General features: G+C 43.2%; 1 protein-coding gene across 2 annotated transcripts in view; it reads right to left on the bottom strand.

Moving 5' to 3' along the window:
• The window catches only part of myo7aa (myosin VIIAa), a 42,790-nt gene extending 30,162 nt beyond the window's left edge, over positions 1-12,628 (bottom strand). The window contains exons 1-3 of one of the 2 annotated variants that reach the window (XM_061216720.1): positions 12,611-12,628; positions 3,445-3,558; positions 2,021-2,173 (exon numbers count right to left, since the gene is read on the bottom strand). In XM_061216720.1, the coding sequence (XP_061072704.1) occupies positions 2,021-2,173; positions 3,445-3,558; positions 12,611-12,628 (285 nt within the window). Of the gene's footprint in view, positions 1-2,020; positions 2,174-3,444; positions 3,559-5,061; positions 5,167-12,610 lie in introns of those variants that run through there. The other variant, XM_061216719.1, reaches the window with a different exon arrangement.
• Positions 12,629-20,709: the final 8,081 nt, after the last annotated feature.

Raw genomic sequence — 20,709 nt, 5'->3', positions numbered from 1 at the left:
AAAAGCTGAGAATGTGCACTTTAGCTACATCTGAGTTGAGTTGTGGAGTACAAAGCTAAATCAAAAAAGAATTTTTTTTGCTTTTGAATAAGCTAGACATTAGCTAGACGCTGTGGGATGATGTCTTTCACAAGTTAGGCATGCGTAAGATGAAATATGAGAGGAGGATGGGAAGTTGAAAATTAATATGGGCTGATTCTCTCTCTCTCTCAATGTCTTTCACAGCCTGTAGCCAGACAATCGAATTACACACAACAGTGCAATATGTCGAAGGGCAATACGTGCGATGAGCAGACATCTGGATCATAGGGTCACCCATCATGCAGTGGGTGTGTGGGGGACACTGGCCACAATGACGGAGGCGACAGCAACACGTTGTATTACTGTTGGGTGGGGGGGGCGGGCGTAGGCTGAACAGCGATGACAGATAACTTGCATATCAGGTATTAGCGCAACAATGGCAGTGTATCGGTATCTGTTACTGCAGACGACGCAGCCATGTTGAAATGGAGTACTCCAATGATGGGACGCAATGGATGGAGAGCAGCCGTACGGGGTGTTTCTATACTTACCCTTCCTCCGCAGTTCGTCTTTACAGAGAAAAAACAGGGGGACAGGGTCACTAAGGCCAGGAGCACAACAAGCACAGCAGGGAAATCCAGTCCCAGGCGGACTGACATCACCCTGACTGACTTGGATTGATCGGACTGATGGTAGCAGAACAGACCCATCCAGTGAAACAGACCCATAATAGGGCCCTCTTCAGCATCCTGGGTCTGTAGAGGCCTGGAACATGTTTGCACCATCGACCCAGACTTTGTACACAGCCAGCATAAAGTGTGAACTCCAGTGAAAACAGCATGTTGTAAAGTTTCTTAGCGCATTGCACTACTGTAAAACACAGACATGCTGAACGGGCAGTGCCAATGAATCAACTGGCCAGCAGGCCCAATGTAATATTTTAAGAGGCTGGCAATCTGACTCACTGAGGTCAGCCAATGTTAGCGACACAAATTTGAAAGAGATGACATTGTTTACATGTCACTGTAAGAATTAAATGGAGAAATATTCTGCTGGTGTACAGCTCAAGGAAACTTGTGACAGCAGAGGTTAATCAGAAGAGATTGCTCTTTTCAGGTTTAGCCAGGTGAATGAAACAGCATTTCAGGTGGACAGTAGGTAAACAAGAGCAAATGCATGCTTGCACAGTGGCATTATATTGCAGTACCAGAACAACCCCTCCATATATTCATTAAGCCTGAACATTTAAATATGTGTTTTCTTTCCTTGTTTAGTTTAACCATTGTTGATCCAAGAATGAGATCATCGCATTGTCTCGCATTGCTGGGATCAGAACTGCTGGTCTCACACCCTCCTTTTACCTGGGAGTCAAGAGTGAAGACAGTCTGGCCAGTCAGTAGCACTAATTACCCAGGAGAAAAGAAAACCTCAGCTGGATTTGGTTGATGATTCTTGCTCTACTGAGCATCACACATAATTCAGTGGTCTACATATTTTAGACTTGATTACAATTTCAATTGGACTAATTGTTGGACTGATGTTAGTTGGCTTATGTGATGCACCTACAATATGTGGAGTGTTCCATCCTGCAAGGTGTGAACACAAAAAAGCATTGTTTCCTAAACGGAGCCATTTATGCAGAAATATTCTTTTGTCCGAGTGTGTAAAAAGTCACTATTATCCTGGAAAAAACATCTAACAATCAACAACACACAAGTCTTACAAACATTGGCACGACATACAAGATAAGCACAAGGCTTTAAACCAGATATCATCAATATTTACACACCGGGAAGGTTTGGGTTTGTGTGAACCTGCATAACTGAGCTCCAAAGGAAAATGTTGGACCACAGGGTTCAACCTGTTACTAAACCTGTGAACCCAGGTCTTTAGCTCAGCTACTAGTCTGTCGCTAATTGTGTCTCTTCTTGTGAATTGGGCCATGGGATTTTGAGGGTCTGGGTCTGGGAGCTGGCCAGCATAGGGTACAGGGACTCACATAAATCAGGTGCTCCCTGTAGCGGATCAGCAGATTGCGGAGGATGCCGGCTTCATTCAGGTCCCCCAGCCGGATCATGTCTTCCACACCGTGGATGGAGGTGGGGTGCATGGGCTTGATGTTGGTGGCATTCTGAGGGGAGATCCAGTGCTCCTGGGGGAGGCGAGGTGAAGAGTCCACTGTAATCCTGACAAACCGATCCTGCCTCAGGGGCATAACCACCAGTTATCCTGCATTTAACTTAAACTCACTGTTTGTTACGAGTTTGGCACGAGTTTGAAATATAGTTGAAATAAGTTAGAAATACTTTTGGAATGGTTCCTCATAACATTAGAATCCACAACTAAATGGAAAGTCTCTTACAAATGTATTGATATACAATGTTAAGTTAGAGACGAAGGTGACAGCAGGTGATACCATCGTAAACAGACCTTGTAAGCAGAATAATATGTTTGAATATGTGGACATGGTTATATCTTCATAGTCTGTGCTAGGTATTTACTCTCAATATGTTTCTATACACATCCAGCAATGTGCTATTCAGCAATGCATTGGCACTTGGGAAATACTTTAAATGTTTTTTGAGTGTCAATTTCCTGAGCTTCGAAAGACACAGTTCTTACTGTAATTGCTCCAAGTCTAGCCCACAACCATTTGCTTATGACAGCTGCAATAACTCCAATAAATATCAATAACAAATAGTAATCATCTGAATTGTTTTTCATTCAGCTAATATTTAACGATTATAAATGGCCTTTCTGTACCTTTTTGGTGTTATCACACTTTGGTATTCCTCATACTAACACTGATGTTGTCAACTTTTGTAAGTTGCTCCGGATAAAAACACCAACCGCTAAGTGATTGTCAGTAGGCATGGCATTGGGTTGGTTCATGATTACTAATAGACTTTGACCCTTGTGTCATACAAAGCAGTAAACACTGAGACAGAATTCAGACAAAGCAGGCATATCAGCTGAAGTGGCAGGGTGTAAAACACCACTGAATGAAACTGAATTCACCAACTGACCTTAAAGAAGATGAAGACAACAAATGAAACAGACATGAGTAGAGTCCAGGCCTACTGTCTATCCCCAGTTCTTCTGTAGGCTACCAAGAACCAAGAACCATAATCCTACTTCATGCTAAATATGGCAGACATTTTTGCAAAATAAATAAAAACTAGTTAAAAAGCATTTTGTTGGTAAGTGTTGGATATTTTCATGCTGAGTAGATAAATAAAGGTCCTCATTTATCAGAATAGCGAGTGTTTCCTTTGTTTTGTTACAGCTGGAGAAGAGTCACAGGAGCATATAAATAAATAATAGCAAAGTCATGTATTACATCATCACTTCTACTGCCAAGAACTTGAATACAAACAAGAATGTTGTCGTTTGGGATAAATGTACAGCTCTGCTGAGACTCACATTCCCCTCGTCATCCAGGACCTGGATCTGGCCCGAGTCACACAGCTTGACCACGGCACCGATGGGGACCACAAACTCTCGGCCGGTCTTGAGGTCCAGCCAGACATAGTCCCCCTAGAAAACATATTCATCTCTTCATCAACTGATCTCGCCATCCATTCATCTTGTTTCTATCTATGCCTTCACCTGTCATTCAATCACATATTCAATCATTTATCCATCCACACATCCAATCTGATGAGATCTAACATATGCGTGCTCTTTGCCACAGAGTGTAAATGTTATATTTATTGAATGCTTGGCTCAAATAAAGCAATGCAAGTGTTCAAAAGTTGAAATATCTACAATAACAACAGGGAATCTAGTAGGGCTTCTCTGTTGCGAGTGCAGAACTTATGTTGCTGCTGAATGTGCCTATCATTTCAGTTCAGTGCACAAATGTAAAAGACTCTTTGTTTTACGTAGAGCAACCCTGAGGAGAGAGGGTGAATTATGAAGGGATGCAGTGAATTGCAGAAGACTAAGTGAGAAATCACATTACAGGAGAAGGGGGCCATTTTGCCAAACAAACAAGAACATACACACAATATGAACAGGAACCCAAACATTAACAGGATGCACTGCACACACTAACACACAAACCTGGGATAATCTGCAAAGTTTTCATCAACAACAGCCTTTGTGTCATTGCCGAATAGCCTCGCATTACAAATTTGGCAGATAAACTTTTTGACAATATAGCGAGTAACACCTGCAACTTCCACAGGGTTGGCATTGTTTACTACTTGGGATGGGATTAAATATGATGGTGCCCCAGCACATATACTGATGTAGGCAGTCATGTTGGCAGACATATTATACTGCCAACATGACAGCCTACATCAAAAAGTGAAAACCTCAGCATGGTTGAGATTATTTAGAAGTAGGATGGGAGTAAAAATAATACCCAATGCCCAGCACACTTGCCCCATTAGACAATATGATTGCATACACACTTTCTTCTACTCCCTACAGGCCTGGATCTCTCTGGTCATCAGTGCAAATGAGAAATTAGTTCCCAGTTGACCTACTTGGTTAAATAAAGGCACAATAACTTTAACTAAAATGTGGTGCATGTGTCTGTCAATTTAGGAAGCCATAATGGCAAATATGCCATCAGATACAAAATCATTTTGACTAATCAGTTAATTATACATCTATAATGAACAGTAGGACCAGCTTCCGAAAGTAAATGAGCAGCACACAAGAAACATAATCCACATGACCGATGAACAATAATAAAGCCAAGGTTTTAGTCTTCACATCTGACTGACCAAAAATGTCCTTAGACACAAAAAGAAACCCCACCAAGAAGCACCAATGAGGGAAAAAAGCCAGAAAAACCCCAAAGCAAATTAATAACACACATCACTGATTAAAATAAGAGGTGGGCACTGTACGAGTCTTAAGGTTAGGGAAGTTTTTCATATGGCTTTCAAGAGGAATGTTATCTGGAGCCCCATCCCCCAAGAACGCATGTGTGACCCCACAAAGATGCCAGCCCACACACAAGTACACATACTCCCACAGCCTCACACCGACTCTAGCTCTCTCTTTTCGTATTTGTGTTTGTCCTACCGGTAGCAGGGTGGTGTGTTTGAACACAGTGTTGACATTGCGTAGCAGTGCCCACTTGGCCTGGTCTTGCTCATACAGGTCCACGTAATCCCTTCGCTTGTACATTGTCCAGCCACAAACTGAGTTCCATAAAGACCCTCGCAAGTCGATGTTGTGTGTGTCTGTTCCCTAAGCAGACACAGTAACTCTGCTATGAGCAGGAATTACTGTCCCAATACAAGGTCCAGTATCCAGAAATGCTGCCAGAAAAGTACTTTCTAGTGAAAACAGACTCCAATGTCATAAAACCAGGTAAAAACTATGTACAGTCACAGCCTTCGCTCAGTAGTGTCGGTTTAAAACTTCCGAGAAGAAAGAGCAGGAATGAAACCAATCCGGAAGCAGCTCCTTGGCCCTAGCAGAGGAAACAGAATCTGCAGAAAAAGCATTGGCCTCTGTCTGGGGCTGGCTACCTGGCCCTAAGAACACCACTCCCCACACACGCTCCACATGTCCGGCCCCAGTGCAGCACACCTCAACCTGCACAGTGTGAGTCAGCTACCTGCTACAGCAGGGCAGATAGGGTGGCTACTCCCTGAGAAAATATATGCCTTTTTAATTAACTAAATATCCCCACTGGCAAATCAATACAGCAACAGGGAGAACCCTACACCACCAAGCACAGCTGTCATTCCTGAGTCGTTCAGGAGCTAAACAGCACACTATCCTAGCAACCAACATTTAAATAATTCATTCTATTGCACTGTCTGGAACTTTTTCTATACACCCCACCTGACTTTTCGTTCGTAAGATCAACTACTGCCTGTCTTAAACAGGTTTGTTTACACTCCGGACCAAAGTTACAAAATTATTTTCCTGTTGAATCCTCACACAATGTATAATATTTCTATGGAGGCATTTTTTTCTGTTGTCACATGTTTACAAAACAATGCCTCTGAGAAAACGACATAAACATTTCACAATTCAATCATCACATCACCGCCCCCCCCCCCCCCCCAAAAAAAGGGAAAAAGATCTGTTTTTCTTTTTAATCACAAATGTTGCAGCCATCTCCCCCCCATAATGAATGAATATCATAATATCATAAATTAACATTCTTTGTCAAAACCTGATCCCCTGATAAAATATCATTGAGCAACTCATTAGGTAGATCTATACACCAGCTTGTTAATGCAAATATTTTATCAGCCAATTATGTGGCATAAAAGCATAAAAACATGCAGACATGGTCAAGAGGGTCAGCTGTTGTTCAGACCAAATGTCAGAATGGGGAAGGAATGTGATCAAAGTGACTTTGACCATGGAATAGACAGGGTGGTTTGAGTATCTCAGAAACTGGTCACCCACACACAACAGTGTTCAGATAATGGTGAGAAAAACAAAACATCCAGTGAGCAGCAGTTCTACAGGCAAAAACACGTTGTTAATGAGAGAGGTCAGAGGAGAATGGCCACCTAATGAAGTGTTCACTGAGTGTATCTACATACTATACCCTGAACTGCATTCATCACATCCCACAATGTGGACTTTCTAGTTTATGAGGTTTAATACCTCAACTGTTACTATCTTAACCTCACAATCTTAACCTATAAACCTATAAGACCATTCCAAATCAGTTTAATGAATTAATTAGCTCAGGGTTTTTAATAACTCAACTCACAGGAGATATTCCATTGTCTGTATAACCCAGAACAAAGGTCACCAAATACAGCTATTCATAATTGCAAAACACAGAACTCATATATTACGTGTGTTATAGCTCTGCAGTCTGCAGTGCAGGAAGCAGCATATTCTGTGCCATGGATTTGCCTAAAGCACCAGGATTTAGGTCTTAAAAACGAAATGCATTCACCAGTGAGCTGTAACCTGAGTAGACCAAGTAGTTAACTGTGTCATGCTTTTAGGGACTGTGTACGGTAAACTGCATAGCTAGCACTACAGTTAGCACTACTTGTACTACATTTCTATGCAATTTAGTACGAGTAGTATGCAAGTATGCAGTAGTATGCAAGTATGCAGTTTCGAACTCAGCCTAAGGATGTGTACACCATGCAAGTTGTATATAGTAGGTATATTTAATTCATGGCCTTGCAATATATGAAATGTAGCCTATTATTCAATTTTATCACTCCACCAGCAGACCATTAAATACTGGATACAAACCAATTAAGCTCAACACTGGGTAACAGTCTCAGCTGGTCAGCGTGCCATTAGCAATTAACATTTCAGTTGTGATGTCAACTCGCTGACCGTGAGGACAGGTCGCGACAGGTGCCGTGGCTGGGAGAGCGCAGGGCAAGCAGCGCCAATGCACCACACAGGAACTCTATCCCGACAAGGATGGCACACGAGCATATCAGGTAATGCCAAACCGAGACCTCTCACAATCAAACGCCTGAATTATTCAACAAACGCTCGGCTGTCAAGTCGTTGAGAGGGGCGCAAACCTTGGGTTTACTTACGCGCGTATTTCATTTGCTTCTTATCAAATACATGAATGTTCAAGTGAAAAAAAAAATGGCTCGCTTACTTACGACAAAGTAAACGAATCTGTCTTGAGGCTGTTCCAAGTGATACTGTATACACGTTTAGAATTCAAATAGTTTACCAATACCATTTTACCACAAATCCTAAAGTATAGAGGTAGACCTATAAAATACATGAAAAGCACGTAAGCTGCCCTGTCCAATGTTTTAAAATATCTCTTTTTATATTGCATTACCAAAATTCGGTGCCCTTTGCAAAACGTTTATCTATTTCGAAGGTGCCATAGGTAAGTCTGCCCCCTACTGGCTTTCATTGATTTTCATCATTTCCAATCCCAGCCGCGCAAAGTACTTCCCTTCCCTCGGTGAAGCCTGGAAAGCAGCAGCTTTTAGAACTAGAAAAATGAATAGCGACAGGTTAGAAAACTAGCTAAGCTCAGTAACATAGATATAGATAGATTAATAAAAATACGCTAAAGAAAACCTTCCCGTGAAGTAATATGTACTGTACACATCATCTGTGGTTGGTTTAGCCTTCCAGCCATCACTGAGGGCAAGAAAGTACCATTGGCATCCCAGCTAAACTACAGTTTGTACATCTTTATTTATTTAGCCATGTGGAAATCTTAGAAGGTGAGCATTTAGTTTAGCATTGTGCAAACTGCTTGGCCTGGAAATGCTTATTTATTAATGCTAATTTATTTGATGCCCATCTGCCCCCTGAGAACATATAACATTAAGAATTACATTATTTGGATTTAACAAGGAAATGTATTTAGCTTGATGTTGCTTGATATGGATGCACAAGTTTGTCTTGCTCAAATTTAGAATGTGTATCGTACCTTTATGGTAGTAACATTTTGGGTTTAATAAAGTACGTTTTAGCTCCATCTGCCCTTGCTACACAGTTTGACTTTAAACCTGCTGTTTTGATCATTGATGCGTTTCCTCATTTTTCTCCCTCCGACTTGAACCCATATCCTCATAGCTTGGTGCCTTGTCCACTGAAGCAAATACGCATTCATAGAGAACAGCATGTTTGAGTAGAATGGAATGGTATTCTGAAAAGAACCATGGCTATGGAGTCCTCCATTACAGCTCAATCAAGCTACATTCCTGCAAGTGGAAAATCTAAGTAAACAGGTGACAAATATTTTTTGAATTTCATTCCATATAGTATATATTGGACACCATATTTGTCTCTATTCTTGGCAGAATGCACGATTTCAATTGCCAGCATGAAAGTCGGAATTGGAGTTAATTAGCATTTAGATTGAAATCCAAGTCAAAGGTCACTGGTGAAGAGAGGGATGCTTTGTCTGATGCATATGACATTTGACACTTAATCCCTGTTCAATAAAAACAGTGAGTCTTATTATTTCCACGCAATTTCCTTTCCCTCTGAAAAGGACGACAGCTCCTGACAACAGTATCTCAGTAATATAACTGATGCTTCACCTTAAAAAAGAAACTTAAATGTCCCCAATATTTGATTTCATACAGAGTAATTGGCTTTTTATGGCATCTCATTTGGTATTTATAGATTTTCAAGCATGAGCATGAATATGCATCCATTTATAATTCCAGTGTAATCTGCAATTAATTTCCTTTAACGTCTGCCACTGGTGCTTCCCCTTAAGACAAGATAATGACAGGGAAATAGGAAAGTAATTAACAGTATGTAAAGTTTTCTAATAAAGGAACTACGGTGCAAGGAAGTTGTCTCAATACCTGATCTGTCAGGGTTGTGAGTGTAAGGGATACCACACATATACACACGTCTTTGAATGCTGTATTCATGCAATACAACCACAGTTGCACGCATGACACCACAATCCCCCTGCACATCCCTAATATGCTGTTCTAAGTCTCTTGCAGATGGGTGCCTATTGGTTGTATTCAGCAGGCATTGTAAATATAAAATATAAAGTTTTGTTGAAGTCTATGGGTGTTTTCTAGAAGAACAAATGACATGTGATTGTGCTTCTTCCTTATGTCAGGGGGTACTGAAAGAAACAAATCTGTATCAGAAAACAACCACATGTAACTGGGAGGTACTGTGTACTGTGGCCAGGCAAGTATTATAAAGATGCCCTCAAGCACCTGTGTTGTGAATAGACTGTCATACAGTCTCTATAGATATTCATTTTCAATTTGAACAAAGCATATACAGTACAAAGAAGAGAAATTTGCAACCTCCAACAACCGACACAACTCAAAGAAACTCAAAAAGAAGGTGTGAACTAAATTGTTCAAATAAATCTGGGGATAAAAAAGTATAATTTGCATAAAAGTATTCATTTTTACAGTATACTGTACATGTATATATCCCAGAAGAAGTGTATAATCCCAGTGAAACTTTTTTTAGGCTGGCTGCTGTGTGCGTTTGTTCAAAGGCAGCAGTCGCAGTTACCTTCATTAGTACGGCACATTTTTGGCTCACTCTGTGCAATTTCCTGTCCAAGCCCTGCATTTGTCCACAGACTCCTGTCTCTGTGTTCAGCGCCATGGCAACCACATTTCCCAGTCCCTCAAGCCAGGGTATTTATGGTGAAGAAATGTCAGTCCTTTCTCTTCGTCTGGCACCTCCTGCAGCAGTTTAATACAGCGACCAGCGAGTATCTGTGCAGGACTGAGCTTCAACCCTCCTCACTGAGGTGAGGGTGTGTTGGGATTATCAAACAGTAAGTGTGGGATGGTTGGACACTGAGAACAGGGTGGTGAGAGGGTGGGGTTGAGATGATCAAACCGGTTCATGCCCCAGTTTCCCTGCACCAATCACACTCGTGGAAACGGACAGCTCTGTGCCCATCTCTGTGCTGGCAGGGAATGCGTTGTCAGGGGTGATTAGCAGCCCAAAAAGGCTGACGAGTCGAGCTCCGCACTCCCGCAACGTGAAAAGTAGTTGCCGCATGGTGGACTGCACCCAGAGTGGACTCTTTTGTTTCTCAGAAACAGCTTTGTGGAAAACTTGCTGGACTGTGGTGAGCATGTATAGTAGTGTTATACTATGCCAGGATGAACAGAACAGTAAATGCCGACTTGTTCTAGCCTCCACCAGGGATGAAACACTTTTATGAAACCTTTTCAACCAAGTTGAAACACATCAGTATTTTTTTTACACTTGCCATTGTGCCAAGCTTGTAGTGCAAGATGGAGTGCCCATTCAATCAACCTACTAATTAAATAAATAATTTGGTTACAAGCAGAGAGAGACTATTCCTACAGCAATAGGGCACACAAGGGGCGACATGGCTCAGGCAGTAAGAGCAGTCGTCTGGCAGTCGGGGGGTTGCCCCGTTCGATCCCCCGCCTGGGCTGTGTCGAAGTGTCCCTGAGCAAGACACCTAACCCCCAAATGCTCCTGACGAGCTGGTCGGGGCCTTGCATGGCAGCCAATCACCGTTGGTGTATGAATGGGTGAATGGAGAAGCATCAGTTGTACAGCGCTTTGGATAAAGGTGCTATATAAATGCCTACCATTTACCAAGTCAATCAGTTCACTTGAGTTTATCCTTGGATTTATCTTCATGGCTATATACACTTAGTGAGCACTTTATTAGGTATTTTTTAGACTTATTGATCTTATGCTGCTGTAGCCTATTCATTTAAGTTGTCTGATGCATTGTGTGTTTAGAGATGCTCTTCTGCATACCACTGTTGTAATGTATGTTTATTTGCGCTACTGTCACCTTCCTGTCAGCTTTGATCAGTATGGCCCTTCTCCACTGAAAATCTGAGATACTCAAACCACTATGTCTGGCAGCAGGCCAGGCCCAGATTAAGACTTTAACTAAAAAGACTCGACACAGGGTGATTCCAGCTCTCAGACACAGTGGACTCTGAGCAGCTTAAGGATAATTGGCAGACGGTATTTGGACTCTTCCTCCCAGTGACAGAAGGGCTATTCTGGGTGACTGTCTTGATGTTAAGCGATCAGGGCATCTCTCTCTGCTCTCTGAGTGACCCGGTCCTGACATTGAAGAAACAGGGTCTGTGAGCAGACAAGATGGGGACTATGGACTCAATGTTGCTCTGTGCTATTACCAAATATGACCCCTTCCCTACCCTGACCTCTGACCCTCCACAACAACACACTACCCCTCCCCACCCTGACCTCTGACCCTCCATAACAACACACTACCCCTCCCCATCCTGACCTCTGACCCTCCATAACAACACACTACCCCTAACCATCCTGGCCTCTGACCCTCCATAACAACACACTGCCCCTCCCCATCCTGAACTCTGACCCTCCATAACAACACACTGCCCCTAACCATCCTGACCTCTGACCCTCCAGAACAAAAGAATGCCCCTCCTCACCCTGACCTCTGACCCTCCTTAACAACACACTGTCCATCTCCTAACCTGATATCCAATCTTACATTGCAACACTGTCCCTTCTCATACTGACCTTTGACCTTAAATTACAACACACTGCCCATTGTGTATGATATTTGACCTCTCATCACAACCAACTGCCCCTCCCCCAACCTGATATCTAACCTTCCATTGCAAAACTCTGTCCATCCTCATCCTGACCTTTGACCTCTCATCACAACACACCAGCCCACCTCCATCCTGACATCTGACCCCTCAGCACTGTACATGTCCCTCTCCCTACTGACCTCTGATCTCTTATTACTCCCCATCCTGACTTTCTGAGTTTCTGACCTTCCTTAACTGCACACTCCCCTTCCAGCATCATAAAACATTATGCCACTGTCTGTGAGCATTGTGGGTACAGCTGATACATACTATGTACTACATATGTACACATAGCGAAATCATGCGTGTATACAGTAGGATGTTTTTGCTGATGCACAGCACACATACACACATATGCACATATGCATGAATACACACAGATACATACTTCATTCGAGTGACTAAAAACTGAAGAGATTCGACAGTTGATGTAGGTGTAGCTCATATGCAACACATAAGTGTATGGTATATGCTGCAGTTGAGAGGAATGCTAAAAAAAATTGTAACTGCCTTTTCTTCTCCTCCCCCATTTCATATAAAAATAATATGAGGTAGTAAAGCTGTGTGCTTACCTGCTGCAGAATGACCATGGTTCCAGTTTAGTCCTGGACATTAGAAGTCACCATGTGGGGACGCTGCCGGAGAGATAGGTGAAAGAATGAAAGAGAGAAAGAGAGAAGGGTGAGGGCTTTGCCAGAAGAGCGCACCTGGACAGACCAGCGAGGAGGACACAAGCTCAACAGGAGACAACTCAGAGTGAGAGCGAGCCAGGCTCTACCCCTGCTGCGGCAGCTGATGGTCATATGACCATCGTAGACTCAGCCCTGCACACTATAATAGCAGTGTGGGGTAGGGCTATGAGACTCAGCCCTGCACACTGTAGTAGCAGTGTGGGTTAGGGCTATGAGACTCAGTCCTGCACACTCTATGAGCAGTGTGGGGTAGGGCTATGAGACTCAGCCCTGCACACTGTATTAGCAGTGTGGGGTAGGGCTATGAGACTCAGTCCTGCACACATGCTGGAATAGTAATGTGGGGCAGGGCTACGAGGTTCATGACCAGAAGGCTGCCAAGGTGATATCCAGGTGTGTCACGAGTGTTATGACAGATTAATGCTGCTTATTGTCATGATTCTCAGCAAGTATAATTTAAGAGTGCAATCCAACTTTCAGTGCACACACACACACACACACACACACATATACACAGCATATACCGCTATGACACTGTACTGACACAGATAGACACAGATAGACCTGGAATGCACATGGGTTAATGATCCAACAACAGTCAGCAAAATGGTGTAATACAGACAAGTATTAAAACACAGCATGCCCCAACCTCCACACACACACACACACACACACACACACACATAATGACCTGATGGCTGAAATGCCCGATTGAACTTTGGGCTTTCGAAGGTACGTGGTTTAGGCAGGGTTTACAATTTGCATTAGAGAAGAAATTTTTCAGTAGGCTCTATCTGTTCATTGACAGATTTTGGGTATAGAACTAAAATGAATCTTTGAGTGTGTTCTTTTGAGTGAAAATACTCCTATTCACATATTCCTAATTGAGCTTTTCAGATGGCTGGGTAAGGCCAGTGTGCAGATAGCTGGGATTCCACTTTTTCAGGAAGATACTTCTCTGTGTAAGGTCTGGTCATAAGTCCGTTTAGCGCCTTAGCGCCTGCTGACAGTGTTTACGGGTGACTGAATCAGTAAACTGGGAGAACTATGCCTCATATGCAAATCACAGTGGAATTTGGGATGAGGTATGAAAATTAGAATTAGAAGCATGGCAGCAGTAGTGCAGGTATTGTATACAGAACATGACGCTTTTGATATAATAACACTGATGTTTTTCATGATGCAAACCACATATGTTGTGTTGGAAAATTTGCATCAAACATTATATTCTGTAATATTTGAAACAGCTAATAAGTCTGTCCATGAAAGCATATAAATGTTCTGGTAAACTACCACAGAACCAAGGTTATGACCGGTTTATTTTCAAGTTGGGAAAGACAGTCACTATCAAAAGCAGATCAGGACATGAGCTTTTAATCTAACAGGTAAATGTTTTTTTCACCATTACTGTAAGAGGGGAGGGGCAGATGCCAACCAAGACTACAATCTAGACCCATAAAACAGACTCTAAACAAGCAGCAACATAAAAATACCTTCACCTGTTTACCTTACCACAGTAAGTTGGACGTTTGTATGAAACATTTATCTGGTTTACTGACCAAAGTCTGAGTCATACCCTGTACCACACATTGGTTTGTATAGTAATGTATCTGCCTAAGCCTGGAGTTTGTTATTCAATTACATCAAAAGTCAAATGTTGCGTAATATAACAGTGAAACAGCTTGAAATTCACAAAGAATTCCTCCAAAACAGAGATGCCAGAAAGAAAGCAATTTAATCAAAGGAGACCGGTACAACATGTAATCTCACTCTGCACTCTTCCTCATCTCTGTCACATGACTGAGGCCACTGTGGAAATCCACACAAACAGAAAAGTCTACTTAGCCTTCAGCAGAAGGGATATGACACCTTTTGATTACAGAGACTGCATTATTCAGAAGCAGAATGTGTTCCACACAGTGCAGAAACAGGGAATGTACCAGCTGAGACACTGGAAAACACCATGAAATCTAACAGATTTGTGCCTGAAAAGCAGGGACACGTTTTCATGATTTTTCATTTCCAGCATTGAGTGCTTTTCATAATAAACACTGATTCATTATCAGACCAAATGAGCTCACCACCTTACAGGGCACTGTGGTCAGCTGCTTCAAACGTTCACTCAAACAGCCAAAAATATGTTAGATAATTTGCTTTATGAGTGCAACTATCCTTAGACAACTAAATTACCATTTTCCTTCCATATATGGTGACATTGCACGCACATATGGTTTGTGTTTGCTGTACAGAAGCTTGTGTTATCATGCCCCGGGGAAATGGCTACAGAGTGCAGTGTTATTAACCTGCACAGGGCATGCCGTGCTGAACAGGATGAATACAGCAGAGGAATACGCTTTGTGCCTGGCCATCAATATTTCAACATTTAATTACAACCGTGGCCGTCTGGGGACAATACGACGCCTAAACATGGGTCTGGAGTCAGGTCCCCACGGCAACCCTGTCCTGATTGGCTCAGTCTGCCCACCCCCCCACTGTACCCACAACACCGGACTGGATCTGACCCCACTCTTACCCCACAATATCCATGATACAGGATGTGTATGTCTATCCAGACAGGAGTCTGGCCCCTATGACTCTGAGTTACTGTGGCCCAAAATTGTGCCCCGGTGTCACCCACATTACTCCAGACACTGGATCTACTGTGTGGTGAACCTCCTGCAGTGTGTGTGTGTGTGTGTGTGGGGGGGGGGGGGGCAGGTAGGGCAGAGGATAATTGTTTCACTTTGTTTCTCAGCTTCCGTTTGGTAATTGTTGCAGAAAATTCGAGCGGTGGCGTCCGACCAGGCGCCCGACTGTAATTCCATCACCCTAGAAAAAGCCTCGGCGAGGACCCACTTTCATCCCTGCAGGACGAGGCTGGCAGAGGACGGACTGATTCAAGTGCCCGATGATAATTACATTTTTTTGCTAAATAAGACAAACACATTGCCAGTGAAGAGACACAGTTTGACTCATTTCATTATTTGCTAATGGGGCAGGAAAAATGATCTTGTCAAGCAAACCATAACTTAAAGCAAGCAATAATGTTCTACTTGACAGAAAATACAGAAAAGTGTCAAGTGCATTCCTGGGGCATGCTGCGGGGGGATGTTGGTCCCCACACTCTCCCCTGGCCTGCTGGTCAGAGAGGAACACAGGACTGCCTCTCCCCTGGCCTGCTGGTCAGACAGGAGCACAGGACTGCCTCTCCCCTGGCCTGCTGGTCAGAGAGGAACACAGGACTGCCTCTCCCCTGGCCTGCTGGTCAGAGAGGAACACAGGACTGCCTCTCTCCCCTGTGAGTTAATCTCATAAATCTGCTGCTGCTGCATCATTACAACACACCTCAGGGAAAAGATGACTAAAGCTGTTGTCTTATTAACCAGCCACTTAAAAATATATCACTAGCCTTGCTGAGGATGGGTGGGAAACTGATTTGATGGACTGATACAGAGCTCATTTATCTATCCAGTAATACTAATGACACATACCTATTACAGTATAACACACTCACATGTCCATGATAACAGGCCCTGTATATTGTTTGCTCTCATTTCACAGCTCTCTTTGCCTAGTCAAAATCACTTAAGGCTGTGTTAGGTTTTAAAATTCTGCATTTACTTAGGCAATGTCCCATTTTGAAGCACTTTGATGGCATTCACATCGTGAATCTTTTTGATTGGCATTTCCGTCTTTGATTGCAAATGCAAAATGGTATCTGTATCACCCTCAGGTTTAGTGTTATGCATAATATATGCAAACTTTACTCAGGCTGGCAAATTATTTCATCAATGATGCAAAGCCTGAGATCAGCCACTATTAGAAATGCTGGAATATTCACTAGGGAAAAAGACTCAAACGAAAAGCAGGTCATCAGACACCAGGCCCCTGGCACACCATTACTGGGCTAAACTGCTCAAATCATGCTCAAACATTAGCTTAACTAAAATAAGAGGGGGCCGGTCTCCCCCCTGCCCTGGCTTGGGGCCATAAGTGTTTGTGGGGTGAGAATCACAAAACAGGCTGCTTTCTTCAGCATTGTGGGAAATCAGAGAGATATCCTCAGCCCCGATGACCAATAAATAAACATTTGTCTCCCAGTTCCCGCTGCGTTACCAGCCCATGCCTTCCTCAACTGTGTCACTAGCTGTCCCTCAGAAAAGGATTTGGAATGACTTTAATGCAGAACGCCTTCCTTAGGGCTCAGTAGATAGCCAGATAAGCTTAAAGTACAGTATGTGATGATTACCTGATACCATAATGCTGCTTTAACTGAGAGCCAGTAATGTAATGAGGTCTTATATTGCAATGTGGGAGGTGGGGGATGTCCTCTTACAGGAACCTGCATTTTTAATGTGAAGGGAAACAGTCCTTAACCACCAAAGGGTATGAGAGCAGGTCCAGGCTTATCACTTCCTCGATTGTGTAATATAAATCACATTGGAGCAGTGCTTCCATCCTGTGATTACAGCCACGCAGATCATTTCTGCATTCTGTGAGCTTCAGACTGTCTCTCAGTGCGTTATGAGTTTGCCCAGCAGATGCTTTTAGGTTTCAAATGTTTATCTGATCAAAATGCATCTCAGAAACAGCAGCATGAAAAGGTTGCAGGATGCAAATGCAGTCAATAAACCTCAAGGCTGCACCTCCCTGGTGCCTAGTTCTTTCTTACAGATACAAAGAATGCATAATAGTTTTTTAAGAGTTGGGTTTTGAGGAAGACTTGGAAAATCTGACATTTAACCTTTGTGTTTACAACTGGTGGTAAATTTACAGTCCATACATCAATGGCCATAATGAATGCTTGAACATAACAGAAGTCAGCAGTGCTGTGCTTGAAGCCCTGCATGTATGCTCTGAAACAGGCCACTATGACAGAAGTTAATGATTCATGCTTCATAGTGAGGGCCCAAAGTCAACTGCACTACCCCACTGAGCGGGCAGATCCTTCTGCATCGCCCAGCTCTGACATTACATTCTCATAATGTCCCCAGCAGATACCAGGAGTGTGGATTTTCTTCAAACTTGCTTCTTTAAACTTGCTCACCACGTGCTATAAACCCGTAAAATGGCAGCAGTTTGACTGGGCAGTATTTATGCATTATTAACTTCAGTAATCAGGATTACACCAATAATAATCCTGTTCTTATTACACTTTCCATCAGTCCAGTTTCCACAGAACTGTGACAAGTTAGCACAGCTGAAAAAGCACTTCTGCGAACTATTCATTCAACATTAAAGCCAATAAACAGGCATAACAGCTCCATGCAGAGAAAAAGCCACTGCACGGTTTGTAGTAAAGTCGGAATAATGAGAGATTACAGGTTTAGTGTGCCATGGATGACAGGGTCTCAATTAGAATGGTGTTGTAACTGTGACTGAAACACACATAATCAGGATATAAAGCTGGCCACGTTCACCTAAGACTTATACAGTACTGTTGGCCTTACAGACTTCCTAAAAAGACAGCACCAGGGGTGAAGCACCAGACAGGAGAGAAGATAACCAAGATGAATCAGCTTGTGGTCTCATACACCAGGAGGACATGGGAGGACAGTCCTCCTGCACCAGTGACCTCAGATAATAGAAGTTCAGACTCTTTTATTTGTTAACAATCTATACCCATACAGTATAGTGCTCCTAACCATATGTTCCTGCCTGCTTTACAACTCAAATTTTCTGAACCATAACAAACAACAGTAAGCACGGAACAGAATAGAAACATGTCCACCCTCCCCCCAGGTCCAACTCCTACTACGCTGGAGAAAAACGTTAGACATAAGAAGCTTTAGGTAAGGTCTTAAGAGACCGCCATGCTTAAGCCTTCAGGCTGTTTACATACCTCTCAGAGGTTCAGGATAGTACTGTGCTCTCTTCCCTCGCCCAGGGCTGTGTGTGTGTGGTGGTATCCACTCGGGTATGTCCACAGAGCAGTCAGGACAGGTTAGTGACTGAGGTTACAGCCTGAAGGAGAGCTCTCTCTACCTCTCTCTCTCCCTCCCTGTCTCTCTCTCTCTCTCTCTCTCTCTCTCTCTCTCTCTCTCTGAGGTGATACAGGCACCTGCTGCTCCCACTCTGTAGGGGTATTAAGACTGACACAGTGGCTCTCTCATTCACCGCCACTGAGCCCTCTTAGAGGGGGGAGGGGTCAGGTTAGCTGGGTAACATGGAGGGAGGGGAGGAGGAAGAGGAGGAGAGGGGTAGGGAGTGCCACAGTACCACACACGCTGGACAAAGCAGCGTGAAAATGACTGGACCGGTCTCCCAAAACCCCACCGTTCTCAGACCCCACCTCCACCCACACACATAGTGCCTCTCGTCTCACCCCATCTGGAGTCGATTGGTCTCTCCAAATTGCCTTTGTGTGGGAAAAGGTCACAGTTTGAATTTTAAGAGGGACATCCATGTCGAGATTCCTCACGCTTCGTTAAGTTGATCTTAAAAGCATCCGAGGGGGGCGGGATGAGACTCAGACACCTCTCCCTCCCGTATAAATGTCATCCGGATTTGGTCCCAATATAGAATCCCTCCTTCCATTTCCTGCTAAATGCACTATGTTGGTTCAGCAAAAATGGGACTGCCAAACTGTAATCAGACGATAATTGACGCTAGAGTGATCTACCTACAAGGCCATGACGTGTCAGAAGAAATACATAGAATATCCACAATTTAATCCACTAACTAATATAATAATAATCTGTGAATCTTTCTGCTGACTCATGAGCTTGTGCTCTGGCAATGGTTTCAGTAAGAGCTTAAGACAAGTTAAGATCAGATTCAACTGAAAAAAAAAGGGAAGCACTTTGATTACATGGATTCAGTTACATTACTGTTCAGGAGCTTATCTGTAACACAAGGCAGTTCTGGGGATAAACTCATTTACCCTGATTAGCAAGTTAGCTGTTTTACCTGCCGCTCCATCATGGGTAACATAGCAACCATATGACTCCCCCCACCTAAGTACAACTGGACATATTGTACACTGAAACTACACCGGATAAGTACAGTGATATTATGCTGTGTGCTAAGCCAGCCTGCTTTGGAATAATAAATGGCATGTGAAATTATGGAATGTGTTTGTCGTGGGTTGGGTATTTGACAAAAACTTAAATCAATGGACCTCAATGAAATATTAGTATATAAGATGGTATTGTGATTATTGTACTTATTTTTTACGATCTTCTCAACCTGTTGCTGTCTGAGGATAGATGCAATGAGAGGGAGTTTGGGACACAGAGGTAGGTGAGGGTGACAAGCGGGGGTAAGTGCAAACACTTTTTTTCAGGATAAAAGGTGTTGTAGAGTTTGGTAAGCAAAATGCAGCATTTTACCCCTGATTGAGATTCCATGTGTCTTTTCGGAGTCTCCAAATGTCCTTTTTGGAAAACTGCCTAGACAGATTAGAAAAATGAATGAATGAGCAGAATGCTCAATTTTGGTGATATTGTTCTCAAATTTGAAAGGGGATTGGTCCAGTGCTGTGACTTGGCTCCATTGTGTTTCTAACCAAAACTCCAATAATCTGTATCCGAATAGCAAATAACATTTATTTAAATCCATATTTCCCCTAGTAAGGGCGGCACGGATGGTGCAGTGGGTAGCACTGCTGTCTCACAGCAAGAAGGTCCTGGGTTTGAACCCCGGTTGGCCGGGTCCTCTCTGTGTGGAGTTTGCGTGGGTTTCCTCCGGGTACTCCGGTTTCCGCCCACAGTCCAAAGACATGCAGGTTAGGCTGATTGGAGAGTCTAAATTGCCCGTAGGTATGAGTGTGTGAGTGAATGGTGTGTGTGCCCTGCGATGGACTGGCGACCTGTCCAGGGTGTATTCCTGCCTTTCGCGCAATGTATGCTGGGATAGGCTCCAGCCCCCTGCGACCCTGTTCAGGATAAGCGGGTTCAGATAATGGATGGATGGATGGATGAATGAATTTCCCTTCGTGAAAGTCAAATGGTATATAATGAAATCAAAAACTCAAATGC

This window comes from Conger conger, chromosome 13 (genome assembly GCF_963514075.1).
Source record: "Conger conger chromosome 13, fConCon1.1, whole genome shotgun sequence".
Taxonomy (NCBI): Eukaryota; Metazoa; Chordata; class Actinopteri; order Anguilliformes; family Congridae; genus Conger; species Conger conger.
Note: the sequence above shows the minus strand (reverse complement) of the source record. Positions and strands in the feature narration are given on the sequence as shown.